This window comes from Ciona intestinalis, chromosome 11 (assembly GCF_000224145.3).
Source record: "Ciona intestinalis chromosome 11, KH, whole genome shotgun sequence".
Classification (NCBI taxonomy): Eukaryota; Metazoa; Chordata; class Ascidiacea; order Phlebobranchia; family Cionidae; genus Ciona; species Ciona intestinalis.
In genome coordinates this window covers 952,404-970,324 of record NC_020176.2, presented here as the reverse complement: position 1 = coordinate 970,324, position 17,921 = coordinate 952,404, and the positions used below count along the sequence as shown (strand labels likewise).

The 17,921-nt window shown below is 35.9% G+C and overlaps 5 protein-coding genes across 6 annotated transcripts in view; 2 read left to right on the top strand and 3 right to left on the bottom strand.

The window, feature by feature from the left end:
- Positions 1–458: 458 nt before the first annotated feature.
- On the top strand, positions 459–4,105 carry LOC101242069. Its single transcript, XM_004226585.3, has 9 exons — positions 459–516; positions 746–876; positions 1,281–1,409; positions 1,712–1,838; positions 2,238–2,401; positions 2,744–2,880; positions 3,157–3,239; positions 3,471–3,658; positions 4,025–4,105. The coding sequence occupies exons 1-9, from the start codon at positions 474–476 to the stop codon at positions 4,037–4,039; spliced, it is 1,017 nt and encodes a 338-aa protein (XP_004226633.1). The 5' UTR covers positions 459–473; the 3' UTR covers positions 4,040–4,105.
- Positions 4,094–7,276, bottom strand: LOC104266188 (leukocyte tyrosine kinase receptor-like). Its single transcript, XM_009861819.3, has 5 exons — positions 6,835–7,276; positions 6,284–6,392; positions 5,917–6,024; positions 4,951–5,607; positions 4,094–4,796 (listed from the first exon to the last, which is right to left on the bottom strand). Exons 1-5 carry the CDS (start codon positions 6,958–6,960, stop codon positions 4,234–4,236), a joined length of 1,563 nt encoding a protein of 520 aa, XP_009860121.2. The 5' UTR covers positions 6,961–7,276; the 3' UTR covers positions 4,094–4,233.
- Positions 7,277–7,367: 91 nt separating this feature from the next.
- LOC104266187 lies at positions 7,368–10,732 on the bottom strand. Of its 2 annotated transcripts, none has more exons than XM_009861818.2 (6): positions 9,758–10,732; positions 9,595–9,703; positions 9,413–9,538; positions 8,906–9,005; positions 8,716–8,844; positions 7,368–8,652 (listed from the first exon to the last, which is right to left on the bottom strand). In XM_009861818.2, the coding sequence occupies exons 1-6, from the start codon at positions 10,074–10,076 to the stop codon at positions 8,599–8,601; spliced, it is 837 nt and encodes a 278-aa protein (XP_009860120.2). In that variant the 5' UTR covers positions 10,077–10,732; the 3' UTR covers positions 7,368–8,598. The 2 variants fall into 2 exon arrangements, with proteins under 2 accessions (XP_009860120.2, XP_026692416.1); XM_026836615.1 differs by having other exon boundaries at positions 9,413–9,460.
- A 1,086-nt stretch (positions 10,733–11,818) lies between these two features.
- Positions 11,819–15,131, top strand: LOC100185592 (mevalonate kinase). The gene is made up of 9 exons (XM_026836613.1): positions 11,819–11,909; positions 11,943–11,956; positions 12,157–12,290; positions 12,486–12,719; positions 13,096–13,252; positions 13,431–13,587; positions 13,980–14,070; positions 14,383–14,493; positions 14,608–15,131. Exons 3-9 carry the CDS (start codon positions 12,183–12,185, stop codon positions 14,875–14,877), a joined length of 1,128 nt encoding a protein of 375 aa, XP_026692414.1. The 5' UTR covers positions 11,819–11,909; positions 11,943–11,956; positions 12,157–12,182; the 3' UTR covers positions 14,878–15,131.
- Positions 15,073–17,921, bottom strand: part of LOC100175403 (28S ribosomal protein S27, mitochondrial) — a gene marked incomplete in the record, with an annotated part of 3,460 nt that continues 611 nt past the window's right edge. Inside the window, 6 exon segments of the mRNA XM_002131805.3 lie at positions 15,073–15,347; positions 15,597–15,854; positions 16,251–16,355; positions 16,604–16,686; positions 16,903–17,004; positions 17,383–17,565. Coding sequence (XP_002131841.2) covers positions 15,210–15,347; positions 15,597–15,854; positions 16,251–16,355; positions 16,604–16,686; positions 16,903–17,004; positions 17,383–17,565 — 869 coding nt within the window.

The following is a 17,921-nucleotide window of genomic DNA, read 5'->3' as shown; positions in this document are numbered from 1 at the left end:
CAATATCTTCAAGTGGTGAGGTGTGAAATATGGGAGAAATTCCGCTTTGGCAAAGACACCACCTCAGTGAATTACACCATATGTCTAACTTGTTTATTCCACCCAGCACATTAAACTTACGGAGCTTGAAATGTGCCTAAATAAGTTGTCGAGTGTTTGAACGTGGTTTTGTTTGTTTTCATTTGACGAAGGAGAGCAACGACACGCGTGTTGTGGTGTGAAGTTTAAGAAGTTCATGGGAAAGAAACACCTGCTGTACAAAACTATATAAATACAGAACGAATTAAATATCTATCATAAGAATGTCGCTGTATTTTATTGGCCATTATAAGTTAGAGCAACTACCGTTTTTAAGTCCGGGGATAAAAATGTGAAGTTAGACTCTGATGTGTTATGTTGTATGTTATATAACCTATATGAGTTACCGAACGTTGACTATTTTATCTTTTAATGTTGCAGGGTATATATTAAACATGAAGTGTGTCGGTCTACTTTTACTTTTTATTGGCGCCGCATGTAAGTTTTATATTGCAAAAATCAGTACAGCGTTAAAGGGTAAAATATAAAGTTTATACCTTATTCTCATGTAACCAAGGGCTTTCCAATAAATAGCGGGAAAACCTCATTCCAAAGGCGAATATAGAGAGATCAAACTGTATTTGTATTATTTTTTTATCGCGGGAACAGAAATCCTACGCTGATATAAAATATATCAAGAACCATCTGCTTAATGATATTTTTACAGATGGTGGCATCGTGACAACTGTCACAGTGAACTCATATGCAAGAACTGTGGCATCAGGTAGTCATACCACCCTGCCATGCTCATTCACTATGTCAGATCAATCCCAGCCCCCCATTATTTACTGGATCAAGGTTTGCATGTAACTTATTTATTGTCCCATGTGTCGAATCAATGGCAGTCGTTATGACACGGGTGTTTTATTTCATATATCTCGTGCCCGCTTACGAGTTATTACATATTAAATAACTTTTTTATCCTTACGTGGCGGGGCATCTATATTCGTTATGTTGCTTAAGATGTACTCTACAATTTGAATACTTTTTTATGGTAACTGTTTTAATGTATGGCTGACAAATGACCATTACCACAAAACAGCTTTTCACTTCGATACCAACCCGCATTACGAAGTACTTAAGTAGCAAAGAAACATCATCCCTATTCCGAACATTCTTATATACTACTTTTCATTTTCATGTTTAAAGTAACGTTAATACTTGTGTGTTGTTTTAAACAAACGTTTTCAATTAAACAACAGGGAATTAGCGTCGACGACCCCGATGCTGAGGTGATTTTCAAAGGTTTCAAATACTGGAACGAAACTCTTGGGGAAAACAGACAATTCTTTGGCGACTACGAAGGCAGAGCAACCGTGGCTGACTTAGAGGTGAACTATAGAATGAATAAATATCATTGGGGTGTTTTAAAACCCAAGGTGCCGTTTAGCGTTTTTTACACACTACACGTGCAGTTGGACAAATTACCACGTATGTATAATATTGTTTATAGTATTTTTTACATATGTGGAAGTTGGGGTAATTTACTTGTTTGGAACAATTGACGTTATATGCCTTACACTGACGATAGTAGCAGCATAGAGCCTCGAACCCATACCCTCTTGGTTATACGTTATTCACCCAGTAAGTTACCAGTTATTGATCTAACTTCCAATCTGTCCTTGGTTTGCAGCAACCATCTATTCAGATCAATGACTTGACAGCAAACGATGAAGGTAGATATTGGTGCATGGTTGCTGAATGGTCAGGGAGGCAACAGGAAGGAACGGATGCTGACGGCATGGCTTTAATGATCGATGGTAAGACATTTCTCTTTATAACAGTCATTCGTATGAAGACGGTGTCGTATGAAGACGGTGTGCATAAAAAATCTATATAGTAGGGTGGGAGAAGATGGGACACCTTTACATTCTATTTTTTAGTCCTATTTGCTAGTAAACAAAAAATTCAAAGAATTATAAAACCGTATACTCACGACTCCCATGAACCGTTGTTAGTTGTTTAAAACACTATCATAATATTCAAACATTATGTGCTATAAAAAGTGTCCCATCTTCTCCCCCACCCCCACCCCCACCCCCGGCGTATATAATGACAAACCGACGATAAATCAATTTACAAAAGTTTTGGTTCCCACGCCACACAACCCGTTCTGTAATCAACAGAATTAAGCAAAGTTTATCCAATCCATTATACAGGGTCCAAATCGTACGTTATATCTTATCAAACTGGAGCAAGCGTTGCAGTCGACGTAGGAGATTCGACCTTGATCGAATGTTCTTACACTGGTAGTGTCAATGTTGTAACTTGGTACGAAGGTCCATTCCATCTCCCAGACAGTGAAAACTTCACCCACACGGAGGTATATCCACAATTGCTTGCGTATGTTTTACGCTGAAACGGCGACGTTTTTTTGTCGAAAAAGCTTTTTACTTCTGTTTTATCCGTAAGCGAGTTAAAAAACTTGGCCAATTTCATAATGATGGTGATTATTCTTCACTTATTATGATACCGGCACTCTGTAATATCTGAAATGCCCTTATTTAAGGCGAATATCTTCTTTAAAGTGTAAAAGAGAATTTCTGACGATATAACAATAATAATAATGATTGTTTTGTGTGTTGGCAGAAGATCTTATTTTTTTAATTGTCAGAATTTTCAGAAGGCAACAACTTATACCTATTAATGTTATATACTCCCACAGATTGGTACTTACACCAAAGTAGGTACTAGATATCTTTCCACCTCAACAGTCGTTATGGAGCCCGGGTTTAACAACATGGGAATTAACTATTATGACTCTCTCATTATCAGTGCGGCAACAAAGGAAAACTCGGGAAGGTATTTCAGTGTTTCTAACAATCTACAGCAGTGTTTTCAGATTATTTTTTAGTGTTTCTGTTACCTTTTTAAACAGTGCTGCCTATGCTTCCAGGTATTAGCCATTTTCGTGCAAGTGGGGATTCGGTAAAACTTACATAAATTGTTTTAAGTTCCATATCTTCTCCATTGACGCTGTTCTGTTTATCCCAATAGGTTCAAACTAATACATTACAATGACAAATTACTTTATAATCTTGGTGGATATATATTAATGTTATATTTTACTCTGTCCAGGTATTGGTGCGAAGTATCCAGATCAAGCGCCGCTAACCCTGAGTTGCAAACCGATCGCTCATCTACTCTGTTGAGTGTCAACTGTAAGTGTAACCCCTCACATTTGAAACAAACATTACATAGTCTAGGACGTACGTAAGCAGTAAAACCCTCACCACAGGAAAAAAAATAATTAAAGTTATAAACACACCGAATGCTTAACTCGGTGAATAATCAATAACTCAGTGAATAATCAATACTTGGTTCAAAAGCTAGTTTCCACTATCATAGTTGTTTTTACATAACCCCATTTAAAAACAAATGGTTTCAAACAGCGCCACCTTTCGAGTGTGAGGGCAATGCTCCAGGTCTCTACCCTGACCCCGACGATTGCTCCATGTACTACGAGTGTGTGTCAGGCAACCCCATCACTTATCATAGATCATGTGGTTATGACGGTCTCGTATTCGACGAAGCCAACGGTTACTGCGATTGGGCTGCCAATGTAGCGCCACCATGCGGGGTAAATATTGAGTGAATGTAACTTTTGAGTGAATGTAACTTATTTATATCCGAGAGTGCCAACAGCAGCTGTTGTAACAGAACAAAAGTGTTCCGTTTCACACACATCGTACTTGCTTACGGGTTACCACGTATGTAACTTTTTATGGTGTTAAATATTGGCAACACGAAAGCTTGCAAATTTCCAAGGAGTTTGGGAGTCGGTAAACTTGGATAGGAGTTAAGAGTGGATCCTTGTATAGTTGTGTGTAATACATTATAAAAGCCAAACAGCTTATCTCAGTTTTAATTAATATGCCAATCTTCTGTAAATTCAGAGATTATCTATGTTTAACTTAGTTTGACAAACATGTATCTTCCTTTGCAGACTGCAAGTAATTAAAGCCGTGGAGATCAACGCAACAACTATGTAACAGTTGCAAAGTAATAAACCAACTGTCGGTAAAAACTAAGTTTCATTTATGTACATAAAAGAAAACGTTGGCCAAAGTTAGTGTGAAAAGAGATTGCTTGAAAATATTATATTTTCCAAGCCAGTATATAAAGCCAAGCAAACGGGACTTGCGTTGAATTTGATTAGAAACTGTCACTGCTGTAACTTCTACGTCTTCGTCTTTCACGACGTTTGCGTCTATGTGAGCGATTGTTGTCGTGACTTGAATTATTCGAAACATCAGAATTATTTTTCCGTGAGTGTGATTCCAATGATGAATAACTTCGTCTTCTTCTTCTCCTTCTCTCGGATGATCTGTCCCGCTGCCTTCTTTTTTCATAAATTCTCTCATCCGACGAACGAGATCTCTTCTCTTCCTCATAGTTTTCACGCCCGTTTTTTCGCGCATCGCCAGCTCTGTCTCGTGAATTCCAACCCCCGTTTTCATGTGATCGTGAAGGGTTATAGTCATTATGGCTCAACTCACGAGAGTGCCTCATTGCAAAGTTCTCTACTTCTTGATTACCCTTAAAAAACGAGTAAAATCCCTTTTTCGTTTTGCCCCAAAACTTTCTCTCCTTTCCCTGATACTTCTTTATACACTTTGAGCATCGGTAAACCAAGAAGACGATCAAAACTGTCACGATGATTCCAGCTACAAAACACATCCCCACATACACAACGACTGGACCACAGCAAGCGTAACCTGTCAGATATAAAACATTTGCCTACTTACGAGTATATAACTCTGTGGTTGGTTGTAAGTTTTTTATAAGCGTAACTTATTTCGCACATTAAGATAGTTTGAAACGGTAGTCAATTAAAAATATGAATTCCTAAGAAAGATTTTACAAACTCACCGATAAAACTAATGGTCACTGATCCTTCTCCATCGTTATAACTTAACTTCTTCGACATTTCCCCGTTGTTTACCGACCCCCCACCACCGCCCCATCCAACCGGTGGGCCCCCAGCCCCACCAGAATACCCACCCCCACCACCTGCGCCCCCATCAGAGCTACCAGCCCCACCCCCACCAAACCCTCCGTGGTTAAAACGGGGTAAGCCGTCAATGAATTGAAAGAATCCACCCTGGCCCCGAACAGTGCGCCTTTTGGATGTGTAACTGTAAGCAGGTTTCGGATAATCCACGTTCGTAAGCTCTCCCTGCTTTACCCGGTTAAGATCCCCGTTACCTAGGTATCCCGCCCCTCCGCCAGAAGAACTGATCCCATTTACGCGCATAACACCGAACGCGCCGCCGGAGCCGTTTGTTCCAGCGACGCCGGCGTTTTGATCAATAATTCCCGGGGTTGGGGTGCCTGGTTTCCCGCCAGGCACCAAAGCAGCGTCGGCGTAATTCCGCATCGTCTGTGGTGGATTCCTTCCAGCACTTGAGCTACCACCACCGGCGACCATCAAAACATAGGAATCTGACACTCGTGTAACAAATGTTCCTCCTGAACCACCCGGACCTCTCGTTGAACCACTAGATGGCGTGTAACTGCTTTTTTGACCTAAATATAATATTATTTGCATTTCCCATCAACGTTTTGATGCATACCAAGTGTTCTAGTTATTCTGCAAGTGCTTCCCAGTTTACCTCATGCTTTTACTAATTATTTCTGTATTTATAACAAAAATTGTTTTGATTTAATATTTAACAATAAAAAAAACTCACAGACTACTGCTTTGGCTGATTAATGCAACATTGTTGAAAGTCCAACTACCAACCTACCTATATACTTAAAATAGCTTAAAGCTGTCTCCATACACTGACCTTTACACCCGACATCAGTATAAAGTCACAACACACATAAACTTACCAACTAATATTTGCAACTTTTCCCCTTGGTTAAGTCGGAACTCTGACGTCACTAAACCCCCCCTTCCGACAGCTCGACCGTACACACCAAGGCCTGACGGTCCCCTGGCTGAACAAAACAATAGTGTTACGAGTTTAATTAAAACCTGTGGGGTAAGTTGGATGCCGTTAGCACATACAATTTCATCTTTTCTAATCGTAGTTTTAACAATTAACAACGATTTCTTCGAGCAGTGACCTCGAGAATATACGGTTATATAATTCTGAAAATACTCGTTTTTTTTACCAAAATGGGACATCAAAAGAAAATCAAAAAGCATAAACTATCACACCCAATCTATTATAATTATTAATGTTGTGACGTATACCTGTTATAAGGTAGAGTCCCGAAATAGGTACTGTCCATGTTTGCAATCCGTATTCTACCGTTACGTCATCAGCAAGATTCGTGTCTGTGTATGCCTGGTCGCATTGATTCTATATACAGATAAACATTGTGCAAACATCATGTTTTAACGACATTACTATTTTAAGTAATATTTTAAATTATATACGTTTTTAACGACTGTATAGTTTTGTTGCTAATTTTGTCAACTTCGCAGTTTTAATTACTACGAACTGTGTTGCTGTATTCGAAAAAATAAATACCAGTTTATAATATAGTACTGTGGGGTAAGATGGAACACCTTTAGCACATTATATCTAAATATTCGGATCGTGTTTTGAACAAATACCTACGGTCCATGGGAGTCGTGGAGATGCGGTTTTATAACTCTAAGAATGATCTTTGTTTATCACCAAATGAGACTAGAAAATAGAATAAAAAGGTATCCCATTCCCCCCACCCCACTATGTCTTATTGCACATCTTATTGCATATTTGATTAGTGATGGTACACGCTACATTTCATAAACTGTACCTGTGTTGGTCCGATTCGTCCAGTTAGCCCACAACTGCTGAAATCCCATCTCAATTCAACAATTGGTTCTGTCTTTAATTCAGCTGCTGCATTAGATATGACCCAAAGCAGCAAAAACTTCCACATTATGCCCTAAACCTTGAAAATCTATATTCGGTCAGTTAAATCGAAATATTTCTGAGAAGAGCTGCTAAAATTGTATAACAAATACCATTCTTAGACCGTCGTGTGCTAGTGAAATGCGAATTAAATGTAAAAGATATGAAACCAAGGCGTCATAGCCTCGAGGCGTCTTTTGACAAGGTAGCAATTACATCAAGAATTTAATACGATAAATTGTTGGAGGTTTTGAATAAATTTACGGTCCTGTATATAAAGGTATATCGATTAAAACACAAAGGCACCTGATAATCTAATGTTGTTTCTGCAACTGACATCAAAAAAATAATGTTTAAGACGTTTTTGCACGGCCTGACAGTCAACAAAACAAAAGAGCAAATCAGTTGGGTACAGGCAAAAAAACTATAATTAAAAAAAATAAATTTGCACATCCGACGAACCTGTAACTCAAGATTGGTTTATTACTTATGCTGAACCTGCCCTTTAAGGATGTCAAGAACATGCTTATGTCGTGCTTTAGTTAGTAAAAATCGACAGAATGCTCCCTTTTTCATACGCAGTATTTACTCCGGACCTGAATCCACACCAGACTTCAAAAAAGCCTTAATGAGTAAGCACGTACTAAAACAATTAGCATATTATTAATTAATTCATTTACTAGACCGGTCGACTAAGCTCGATTAAACACAAACCAGAAAAAAACAACAAAGCGGATTTTAGTCTCCATTTTTGTCGGTTTAGCAGCAGAGTGGTAGAAACACCGAGTAGTCCAACTGACAGAAGCGGTGACTTTTGCAATAAATTTAAAGGAACCAGTTAAGCTTTGTTTGCGATTTCCTTTTGTGAAAAGGTGTAAAACAACTTATATTTATTTGATCAAACTTTTAAAAAAATATATAAAATTATTTCAGTAAATGACTAAAATGTCACAAATTAGCTGCTTCTAAATCTGATTTTTCGATATAGAAAACAAATTACCCATGTCGTTCAGACTTTCCAACCTTTAAATTTGATTTTAAGTCTATAAGTATACCTGTAATTTACCGAATAACATGCATTTTTTCATACCGCTGAGTTGTTTTGGACCCAAATTGGCGTTCAAATTTTTTACGTAACAATGGGCTGGACTACTTGGTATTTCTATGGCTGTAGGTAGAACTTCTAATAAAGTCCACCACATAAAAAGCTAATTAATCACTCATTGTGCACGATTTTAAATAAAAATAATTAGCCTAAAATTTATAAATATATAATATGATTTGATTTTGTTCAAGAGATTAAAGAATAAATGCTAGAATTAAGAATTGAGAAGGGCGGCAAAAGGCGCGCAAAAGGCTACAAGAACAACTGTTCTATGACAAAGGATTTATATGACCACTTACGTGCTCAAAAAGCGGTATGAAGCGTGGTTAACAGTGATGACAACTTATATGATAGTCCTATCAGTGAGTTTTCTATGAATTAAAAATATGTATATCTGTATTTAAATTTTTTACGTTTAATATATCATAAAAAGGCCATACAAAACGCATATACGTTCGGCGCATGGCCAATGGTTAGCATGCCTGCCACCAACCCATAAGTTTATACGAGATTAATGCTGCTGGTAATTAATGGAAATTTAATAGTTTTTTCTTGGAAACGTTAAAAACATGTTTCAAATGTTTTTATCAATTCGTTGCCAATTTTTGGACAAAGCTGCTAAAAATAATGGTTAAAAACAAATTACAGAATGTTTAAAACACCTTGCCCTGATTATACCTGTGATTGTAAACCTTTTATGATGCTCTCTTTCAATAATTTTAACAGGTTATTGTAAATGAATGCTAATTCGCCTGTTGTCCGTAATGACACGTGGTATACAGACGCTGTACAATGCTGTATATTTACCTGTAAACAAGTTCTTTATTAACAACACTTCATATGGATCTAAAAGCTATATATTACTTACTGGGGTTTGCTCGGTGTTTGTTTTTGAAACAACTAGATTTAAATCAAAATAAATGTCGGTTGCTTCTCCGGTAAAATGACCGCTTTTCTCAATTATGAGACTGAAAATAAGATATTATTGTCTTCTTAAAAAAAGTGAAAAAACATTTTCAAAAAATTCAAATATACAGAGGGTGGGGCGCAAGGCAGGACTCGGGCAAGGACGCTACTTTTTTAAATCACCTTTTACAGGTATCCATTGATGATATGGACAAAACAAAATGCCACATTATTATTTGACAGTTTCCTGCTCACGGTCCACCAAAGAGCGGGGCAAAGGCGGTTACAGTTGTTAAGTATTAAAATTCGGTGTTAAAACGAGTACAACAATTTTTCAATGGCTGGACATAGCATTTAATAATAAGATGCTCATTCATCAATCACCAATTTGGTATCGTAGTTTAATAAAAAAGAATTAGATATTTTACACAGTTTGATTTTGTCTCATAAAATACTACAGTCAACTAACTGTCGAAATCCATAGTCGCCGTCAATCATAAAGCTCCCGTGTTCAATGCTGAAACGAATCACCGCGTTAGGAAATTTGGTGAGTTGTACTGTAGCTGTTGCCATCACGAATTGATAAATCTTTAAACTAAACAACGTTTGTAGAAAGTTATCCGGCAAAAGTTACAGCCTTGATTCACTTACTGTAAAAGAGCATAATGTACATTAGCAACCCCATAGATCGGAAGTTTCCACTCTCCAGATATGTCGTTCAGGGAAATGTTTTTCGGTTGGAGGCTGTCGGTATTTTTAACTATAAAGGAACTTCGATAACACATGGTGAAATAATGTGCTATTATAAACTTACGAATTTTAGCTATACATTCTGGCGCATCAAAGAACTTTCCAGCAGTTGTTGTTGGTTTTCCTTGTCGTACCCATATCCCACAAAAGACGATAAAAATAAAGATGCCAAGCAGCAACCAATACCCTTTCTTTGATTGACGTATTTCGAGTACATTTCTTAAATACTCTTTAATATCCGTCAAGTGTGTTTTCAGTAAATCATGAACCGCTATATTAATATAATTGACATAAAGCTTCGACACCGCTGTTCCAACATCAATTAATAAATATTGTATCCTACAAATATGTACTTGTAATAACAAAAAAGTTATAATGAACATTAATAAAGTTTACATTTTTTGCTACAATTCGGGTATTGAGACACTATATTTTTTCGAGCCACTTTTCTTAAACTATCTCTTGGGGCAAGTGACTGAATTTCGAATATATTTTCCATATATTATTTTGTTAATATATCAGCAAACCTTTTAAAGTTTGGCAATAAAACCTCACAAAACTACAATAAAGGCGAGACGAAAATTTCAAGCCATATTAACTTCTGCTTATTTTTGTCATGTGTATATCTCAGTTTGTTTTCAGAAAACTAAAACTAGTTTTATGAGACAAAACCAAACTGTACGAAATATTTCAGCCATTTGATTAAACTATATGATACTGGATTAATGATTCCAATTGGCAAATTACAACATTTCGGGAGTTTTAATATAATTTAGCCAGTATTCAAAATAAAGATCTTACCGAATTTTAATATTAACAACAGTTATTATCTTTGCCGCGTACTTCAGTTAAGTCGTGGGAATACTGCCGAATACAATACTGTCACAATCATTTCATCTATCAACAAAATAATATAGTAACAAAAACAAAGCTTTCTCCTTGCGTAAATACTGGTTGCTGCAAATCCTAAATATGCCCTAATGTCTGGTAGTGATTTACAAACTGCTATACGTACATAATGAGTCATATGCAACTTATACATATCTATTGTATAATGCAATGTTTGGTTTATTTACTTTATGACAACAGAAACGGCACCACCATTTATACGTACGTATGGCGGAAGCATAAATGAGGACCTGTGGGTGTATGACGTATGTTATATTGGAGGTTTTTTTCCGGCCAATGCCAAACCTATTTAAACGTATGGGTGACTTTAGTTTCATGCTTTAAATAATATTATATTAAACAGTTTTATTTAAGAGATTGTTGGTCAATTAATAAAGGTTTGATATTATAGTTGATATTATATATTATAGTAAAATCATGTTATCTGTTGTGTGCCGTGGCAAAGTAGCCCTGGAACGCGATCACGTGGCCTGTTGAAGATTAGACCGCGCGTGTTTTCTTCAATTTGTAGTACTGACCAAAGGTACTGACACAATGTTTAGTAGCGCTGTATACTGTGTGTTCTTTATCAACGAATAATCAAGAATCATATAACCTATTCTACGTCTTATTCCCACTAAAAGAAAACCTAAACAAAACCTAACAAGTTTGTTCACATCAGGGATACATAAATAATGTTTATATACGAATATTTATGTATGTATCTCTGTTTACACCCATTGAGAAAGTCACTGAATTTTCTTGCTTTTGTACACACAATCAGCACGGCAGTTGGACGACTCTGTGTTTCTATGACTCTGCTTAAATATCCAGTAAGTAATGTGTAGTAACAGAGGTCGACTTCGGTTACAGCAAACAGTGACTCTGTAGAGAGAGATTGGCACGCACTGGTACGAGGTGTTAAACCCGTGTGATAACGACTATGTCGTTTTACCCGCCACGAAGGGATAAAGTAAGTTTCATTCATTCATTCATTCAACGTAAAACTAATAACGTTTCTCAATTACCAGTGATGCAAGATATAGAGTTCATATAAAAGAAGTGTAGGAAACTAAATTTGTTAAAATGTTCAAAACTGTTATTGCTAAAAATTGTTGTAGTTTATGATGCACCCTTGTATACCCTTTTGTACTGGTACACCCACTATACAGCTCAGTGGGTACACCCCTGACATATTTTTGTTCACCCTAGGTTGCACCGTGCACACCGGTTGAAGAGCATTTATCTTAAGAGGGAATAACCCCGCATCGTAAACTCTTTATAAATGAGGTAGTCATAGCCGACATGAGAGTTGCAATCGCCGATTGGTAATCAACAGAGTCCGTATATAAAGGACTCTGGTAATCAATAACCGGTGATTATTTCTTTAATTTCACAAATTATAATCTTATAATTGCATTCTGGGCCGTTTAAATAACATAGTGTATGAGTTTTATGTCGTAGGAAAAGTAGAAACATCGAAAACGATCACTAAAAGTCGACCATGCATAAGTTCTGTTCCAGTACCTTACAATCTTTTGCAATTAAATTATCGGTAAAAACTTGGATTTTCAGATTTCTCAAATAACACATTATATAATATGAAGAAAGTAAAAGTCAGTGCTCCAGGAAAGATTATTTTGCACGGCGAACATGCGGTTGTACACGGGAAACGTGCTATAGCGTGTGCAGTCGACGGTCGTATTACGGTAAGTTATACAATTAACCAACAACTTTCTGTACACAATACAGTGTTATACTAAGGCATAATAACTTAAATCAAAGTAAGGTGTTCTGAAAATTATTGCGTATACTCTTAAAAGCTATACAGTCTATTTACTCTTTAAAAAAACTATATATATATATTTTTTTTTTCGCAATAAAAGTTTATTGGGTGGTTTTAGGTAGAAACAACAAAAACTGATGAAACTTCACTCAAGTTCAAGATGGTGGCTCTTTCAATGAGAAATGACATTCACATAAAGTTGACAGATATTGAAAATCTGGCATCTTCTTCTAAGTTCAACAATGAGGCGAATTTGGAAACAAACATTAAATCATTTGTTGAAAAAAACTTTGAAAATGAAAACAAACTGCTTCAGATTGCTCTAACTATCTTTCTGTTTGGCTACCTTAAGGTGAATTCCTTTTATAAGTTGCACAATGTTTGTGTATGTCTGTTTCTGATAAGATTTTGTGCCTGTAATACTAATATTTCGTGCAAGTAAATGTACAGTTGCCAAAGACTTACATACAAACCAATTTCCCAGGTGTGCAACAATGAAATTAAGCTTCGGCTCTGGTTGATTATATGCTGGTGTGTTAGTATAATTGATAAGCATATTTATAGTTAAGCTATTATGTAGAGATGAAGTTTTGATGCCAACTGAAAAACCACTTGCAAGTCTGAAACATATGTTGCATATATATCTCCCTCACGGTGCATCTAAATGTATATGATACCATTATTATACTCTTATTTGTAACTACAGACTGGTCAAAGATTTTCTTTAGATTTTCAGCAAATCCAATAACTTCCTTTGCTTAAATATCGAGGTGAAAAGTCAAAATCTTCCAATTGGAGCCGGTCTTGGGTCTTCTGCAGCGATAAATGTTGCTATGGCAACTGCTTTTCTTGTCATGGCTGACCAGATTCAGCCAACGGGAAATGGTAAGTTCCCTTCATCTAAAGCCATTTGTTGATTTTGTATAATACAAACCTTTATTATCGTAACCAAAGTTACAAAATAAAGTCTTTCATTCATCAGTATTTTCTTATAAATTCCTGGCCATAATAATTTTTTAATTAGTGTTAAATCACCAAGTTTAAAATATTATAAACTTTTTAGATATGTTATTGAATGAAGAATCACTTACATTAATCAACGAACACGCATATTTAATGGAGAAAATTGTCCATGGTAACCCTTCTGGTATCGACAACTCTGTAGCTACTTATGGAGGAGCTGCGTCCTTTCAAGCTGGAGTAATAACAAGATTAAAAAAGTGAGAGTTGATATTAAAGTATGTTGTAGGTAGTAGTTCCCAACCCTATGTATATACTATATATCACTGGGAATCATTTTTAGCATATAGTAGGGTGGAGAAGACAGGAAACCTTTAGACCATAACATCCAAATAACCTAATCAGTTTTTTAACAATTAACAACGGTCTACAGGAGTCGTGAGGATACAATTTTATAATTCTTTAAATGTCCTTTGTTTACTACCAAATGGGTCAAAAAAATAAAAAATTTCCACCTTACTAAATAGACCAAAATGGCTTGGGACATTTATAAATTGGTGACAGCTGAATTATCATATACATGTGTGGCAACATAAAACATCACAAAATTAACTCTTCATTGTTTTTACAACTGTTTTTCATATTTGCCAAGTTTTCCTGAACTGCGATTTTTAGTGACGGACACAAAAGTTTCAAGAAATACCAAAGCTCTTGTTTCTGCTGTGCAGGAAAAGTTGTCTCAGGTGAATAAAATATTGTTGAAGATTGGTGGATGTCTGAAATTAGGGGCAATTATATATTGACCACTGAGCTGAAACAGCGGTTAAGGTGGCTGTACACAGTATCCGGCATGCGAATTCGCCAGAGAAGCATGGAGCAGCGAAATCTGGACAAAACGGGAGAATTTCAGATACTGTGTACAGCCACCTTTAAGTGTTTTACCCACAAAAGTAGATACATCAAGCCTCGCACTTTAATCATTGTGGTACAGTGCCAGTGTAGAGGGAATTAAAAAATCAATTTTTGTTTTTCCCAACTTCAGAATTTCTTTGCAGTATCCAGAGACTACCGGTCACATATTGTATGCCATTGATGAAATATGTAAAACAGCAGAGAAACTGTTAGCAAATTGGAATGAAACAGAAAACTCACAAAACCAGCTAAAGGTTAGAAAACAAACGAAAATACAATTTTAATCACTTTTTTCAATAAGATTTTGTCACTCATGTTTTGTGCGTCAATAAAAGGTTTTGTTGCTCAAATATATTCTTGTATTTCAGGATTTACTAAAGATAAATCACCACCTCTTAAACAGTATTGGGGTGGGCCATGCTAAGCTGGACAAGATTCATCAATTATCGAATGACTTTGGGTTTGCATGTAAACTGACAGGAGCTGGAGGTGGTGGGTGTGCTATAACCCTTATAGATGAAGGTACAGATGCACAAAGGGTGGAATCCTTGAAGCAAGAATTGCATGACAATGGTTTTCTATCATGGGAAGCAACATTAGGGTGTGGAGGGGTGAAAATGTTGGAGGTTGTGAGATGACAGTAGAATAAGCTGTCATGTTATAAACTGTACACCTCCTATTATGCATCTAGTATTAGTCCTTATCTTCAGCAGATTAGTGAAAGAACATATAACTCTTGCGCTTGAATTACCTCTGCAATACTGGAAGAACCAAAAAAAGACATTTATTGACCACCGAAACAAAAGCCTGTCAACTGAGCGATCTGCATAAAATACTATCTTGACACGTGTTGTATTTAAAATATAATTTAACCATCACTTGGTGATGATAACAGTTGTCTTCTTGTACTGTGTTGAACTACAATGGAGCCGCACATAAGGAAAATGAATTGAAACCCTCTATAAAACTTCTATATGAGAATCACTGGTTCTTTAGTTGACCCACAAATTTCTCGATATCGTTCTAAAATATCCAGGTCATACATAGCACCTTCGACATAATCTTTACGAAGATAAAATATTTGGTCCGAAACATCGGCTTCTTCACTCTGTAAATGGAAATCGCTTAAATTCCAAAACATAAGAGTATTAAATGAGGTATTCCAAAGTATTTATATGGTACAGGGTTGTATAAAGTTGAAGTTGAGTTACCAATATACCATTGTTTATAGTTAAAATAACATACTTAAGTTAACTTGCTTCGATTACAAAACAATTTATATTAAAAATAAACAGCGATAAAACAACACATAATATTTATAATCAACTGGTTTTCCTAATTTTCATTCTCCACTTACTTTTGCCAAGTCCCAGAAACCCAGTCTCTCTACTGCCATCAAGTGAGCTTTATCATCAATTTCCATTTCTTGAAAAACTCTTTCTCTCTCGTTAGAATATTCCTTTAATATTTGACTTTCTATTTCTATTAAAGTTTCTCTTTCTTTCACCCAGTCTTGTGCTGTTTGTTTAAATGAATTCATATCTTGTTCTTCGTTCACTTTAAGGCAAGATAACAACTTGTTGGCAGCACCATTCAATGTAAGAGTTTCATCAGACTAAATATAAGGGCAAATATTAAGGTACATGAACATCTTAAATTTAAAACAGGATAACCTTTGTGTGTTTTATTTCATAAGAGTTAGGTATGTAATTACGAGTTAAGTATGTAACTTTGAGGGTTTCGAAAACTATTAGTTAATTCTTTTAGTTTTTAACTTATGTCAAATGAGATAACTATGACCGATTTAAGCAGAGTTGTCTTGGTTAGTTTCGCTGTAGGCCTTACACATAAATATGGGATAAAAGCAGTAACGTACCAACCACTCGAGATAAGCTTAATTACCAGTAGTTTTTCTTTTTGCTGAGAAATTTGGGCCAAGAGCTGAGAAATTTGGGACCAGTAGTGCACCAAATGTCAAAATTAAACTATTTATATTTGACCTAAAACTTACAGATATTAAACTTCTTTCGCGCAAGTTGTTTATAACTTCTTTAACTTTCACTAATGTATCACAGTCACTACCTTGTTGACCCGCACAGTGAAGTAAAGTATTCGCCTGTGGAATAACAGAGGTGTGTTAAAGAAATCATCACATAAGTTGTATGAATTTTCATTTCATGTGTTTCGATTTAGACGAAACCTACCAGCATTGCTCTTACCCAAAATTGCAATAAAAAAATTGGTGTGTAATCTATAAATCCTGATCCTACAAAAAAGCTCTGTTTATATTATAAATTAAGTTAATTAACTGTTGTTTTCTGTGATATTATAAAAACTAAGTTGAAACTAATCACACAAACTTACACATTCTTCGGATATAACAGAATTTGAGGTTTCCAGATAATTTAAAGCTGTATCCAAATAGCCAGGTTCCCAAGACAGTGGACCTACATGGTTGTAATGGGGAAATAAATATAGTTGTGTTGGATAAACAATAAACCTTAAATAAAACACCATGAAAAAGTATTACAACGCTTTTATAGTGTGTATATTGCCAAACAGAACAACCCAAGATTTTTTCAGTTTCGTCACTCTGTCAGGATGAACATTACGAATAAAACATTGACACATACCACTGAAATCTTATGAACAGTGACACATACCCCATGGTTCTTGGTAAATTGCCCTAATGCCATGTTCTGCCTCGATTTGACCAAGAAGTGCTTGGCCCATCACCATTATGGGTGGGTTGGATAAGAATCGACCTGAAAATTTGACCCAAAAATTTTAAAAAGTGCACTACCAACGAAACACAATGCTAAATCATCATAAGTATCATTTATTTTAGATGTAGCAAAATTATGTGGCTTTGTATGTTTCAAACACACAATATGGTTATATGTATATACTATACAGTTTAATTTCTAGACCAAGTAGAAAATAGACCAACAATTAAATCACAGGCATCCTTTTTTTTAAATGTACAAAAATTATGTGGGGCAGTAACTTGTTAAAACACACAAGCAGTCAATGAAGGTTACAAGTAAAAAACAGACTGGATTAATAAAAAGAAATATTTGAGACATAAGTTTGTATGTAAAACAAAATATCTTAAAAGAAAACAAAGTAACAACAAGACTAACCAACACAGTACAACACGCCGGCGATATTTCTCTTTTCAACCACATCTGCAAACTCAGGAACAACATTTCCTTCTGCAACGTTGGCTTCCCAGTATTGTGAGAGGAGCTTCAAACTTAACGCGTGGCAAGTTTTATTATCGAGCATTTCAAGAAGGAACATTTCGACAAGGACTTCAACCCCACCTGGTAACATACAAGGCTAAAGCCTGAAGCTATATAGGCATATAGCAATGTAGTACTATTTATTTTTAAAAACTTGGGGTTTCCGATATGAAACGAACATTAATTTTTTTTGAAAAATAACTTTATTTTGTTTAATGAGTGAATAAAATAACTTTATTTTGGCTATTTGGACACAAAAAGGAGTAATATACAACATTGTAAAGTAACGATAAATCCACATATGAATGAATGAAGGTAACTTACTTTATCCTCGCGTGGCCGGAAAACGACAGTCGTTATCACACGGGTTTAACACCTCGTGCCAGCTTACGAGTTACCTTGTATGTTACTTTGTGGGTGACTATTTTTTCGGGGGA

Excerpts from the sequence above, each read along its gene's own strand:
- LOC101242069 (XM_004226585.3), top strand. The coding sequence starts at position 474 with ATGAAGTGTGTCGGTCTACTTTTACTTTTTATTGGCGCCGCAT. Across the intron at positions 877-1,280 it reads CCATTATTTACTGGATCAAG|GGAATTAGCGTCGACGACCC; the intron begins GTTTGCATGTAA and ends ATTAAACAACAG. Across the intron at positions 3,240-3,470 it reads TACTCTGTTGAGTGTCAACT|CGCCACCTTTCGAGTGTGAG; the intron begins GTAAGTGTAACC and ends GGTTTCAAACAG.
- LOC104266188 (XM_009861819.3), bottom strand. The coding sequence starts at position 6,960 with ATGTGGAAGTTTTTGCTGCTTTGGGTCATATCTAATGCAGCAGCTGAA. Across the intron at positions 5,608-5,916 it reads AAAGTTGCAAATATTAGTTG|GTCAAAAAAGCAGTTACACG; the intron begins GTAAGTTTATGT and ends TATTATATTTAG. Across the intron at positions 4,797-4,950 it reads AGTGACCATTAGTTTTATCG|GTTACGCTTGCTGTGGTCCA; the intron begins GTGAGTTTGTAA and ends TATATCTGACAG.
- LOC104266187 (XM_009861818.2), bottom strand. The coding sequence starts at position 10,076 with ATGTTCATTATAACTTTTTTGTTATTACAAGTACATATTTGTAGGATA. Across the intron at positions 9,539-9,594 it reads GTACATTATGCTCTTTTACA|TTTAAAGATTTATCAATTCG; the intron begins GTAAGTGAATCA and ends AACGTTGTTTAG. Across the intron at positions 9,006-9,412 it reads GGCGACTATGGATTTCGACA|TCTCATAATTGAGAAAAGCG; the intron begins GTTAGTTGACTG and ends TCTTATTTTCAG.
- LOC100185592 (XM_026836613.1), top strand. The coding sequence starts at position 12,183 with ATGAAGAAAGTAAAAGTCAGTGCTCCAGGAAAGATTATTTTGCACGGC. Across the intron at positions 12,291-12,485 it reads CAGTCGACGGTCGTATTACG|GTAGAAACAACAAAAACTGA; the intron begins GTAAGTTATACA and ends GGGTGGTTTTAG. Across the intron at positions 12,720-13,095 it reads TTCTGTTTGGCTACCTTAAG|ATTTTCAGCAAATCCAATAA; the intron begins GTGAATTCCTTT and ends GATTTTCTTTAG.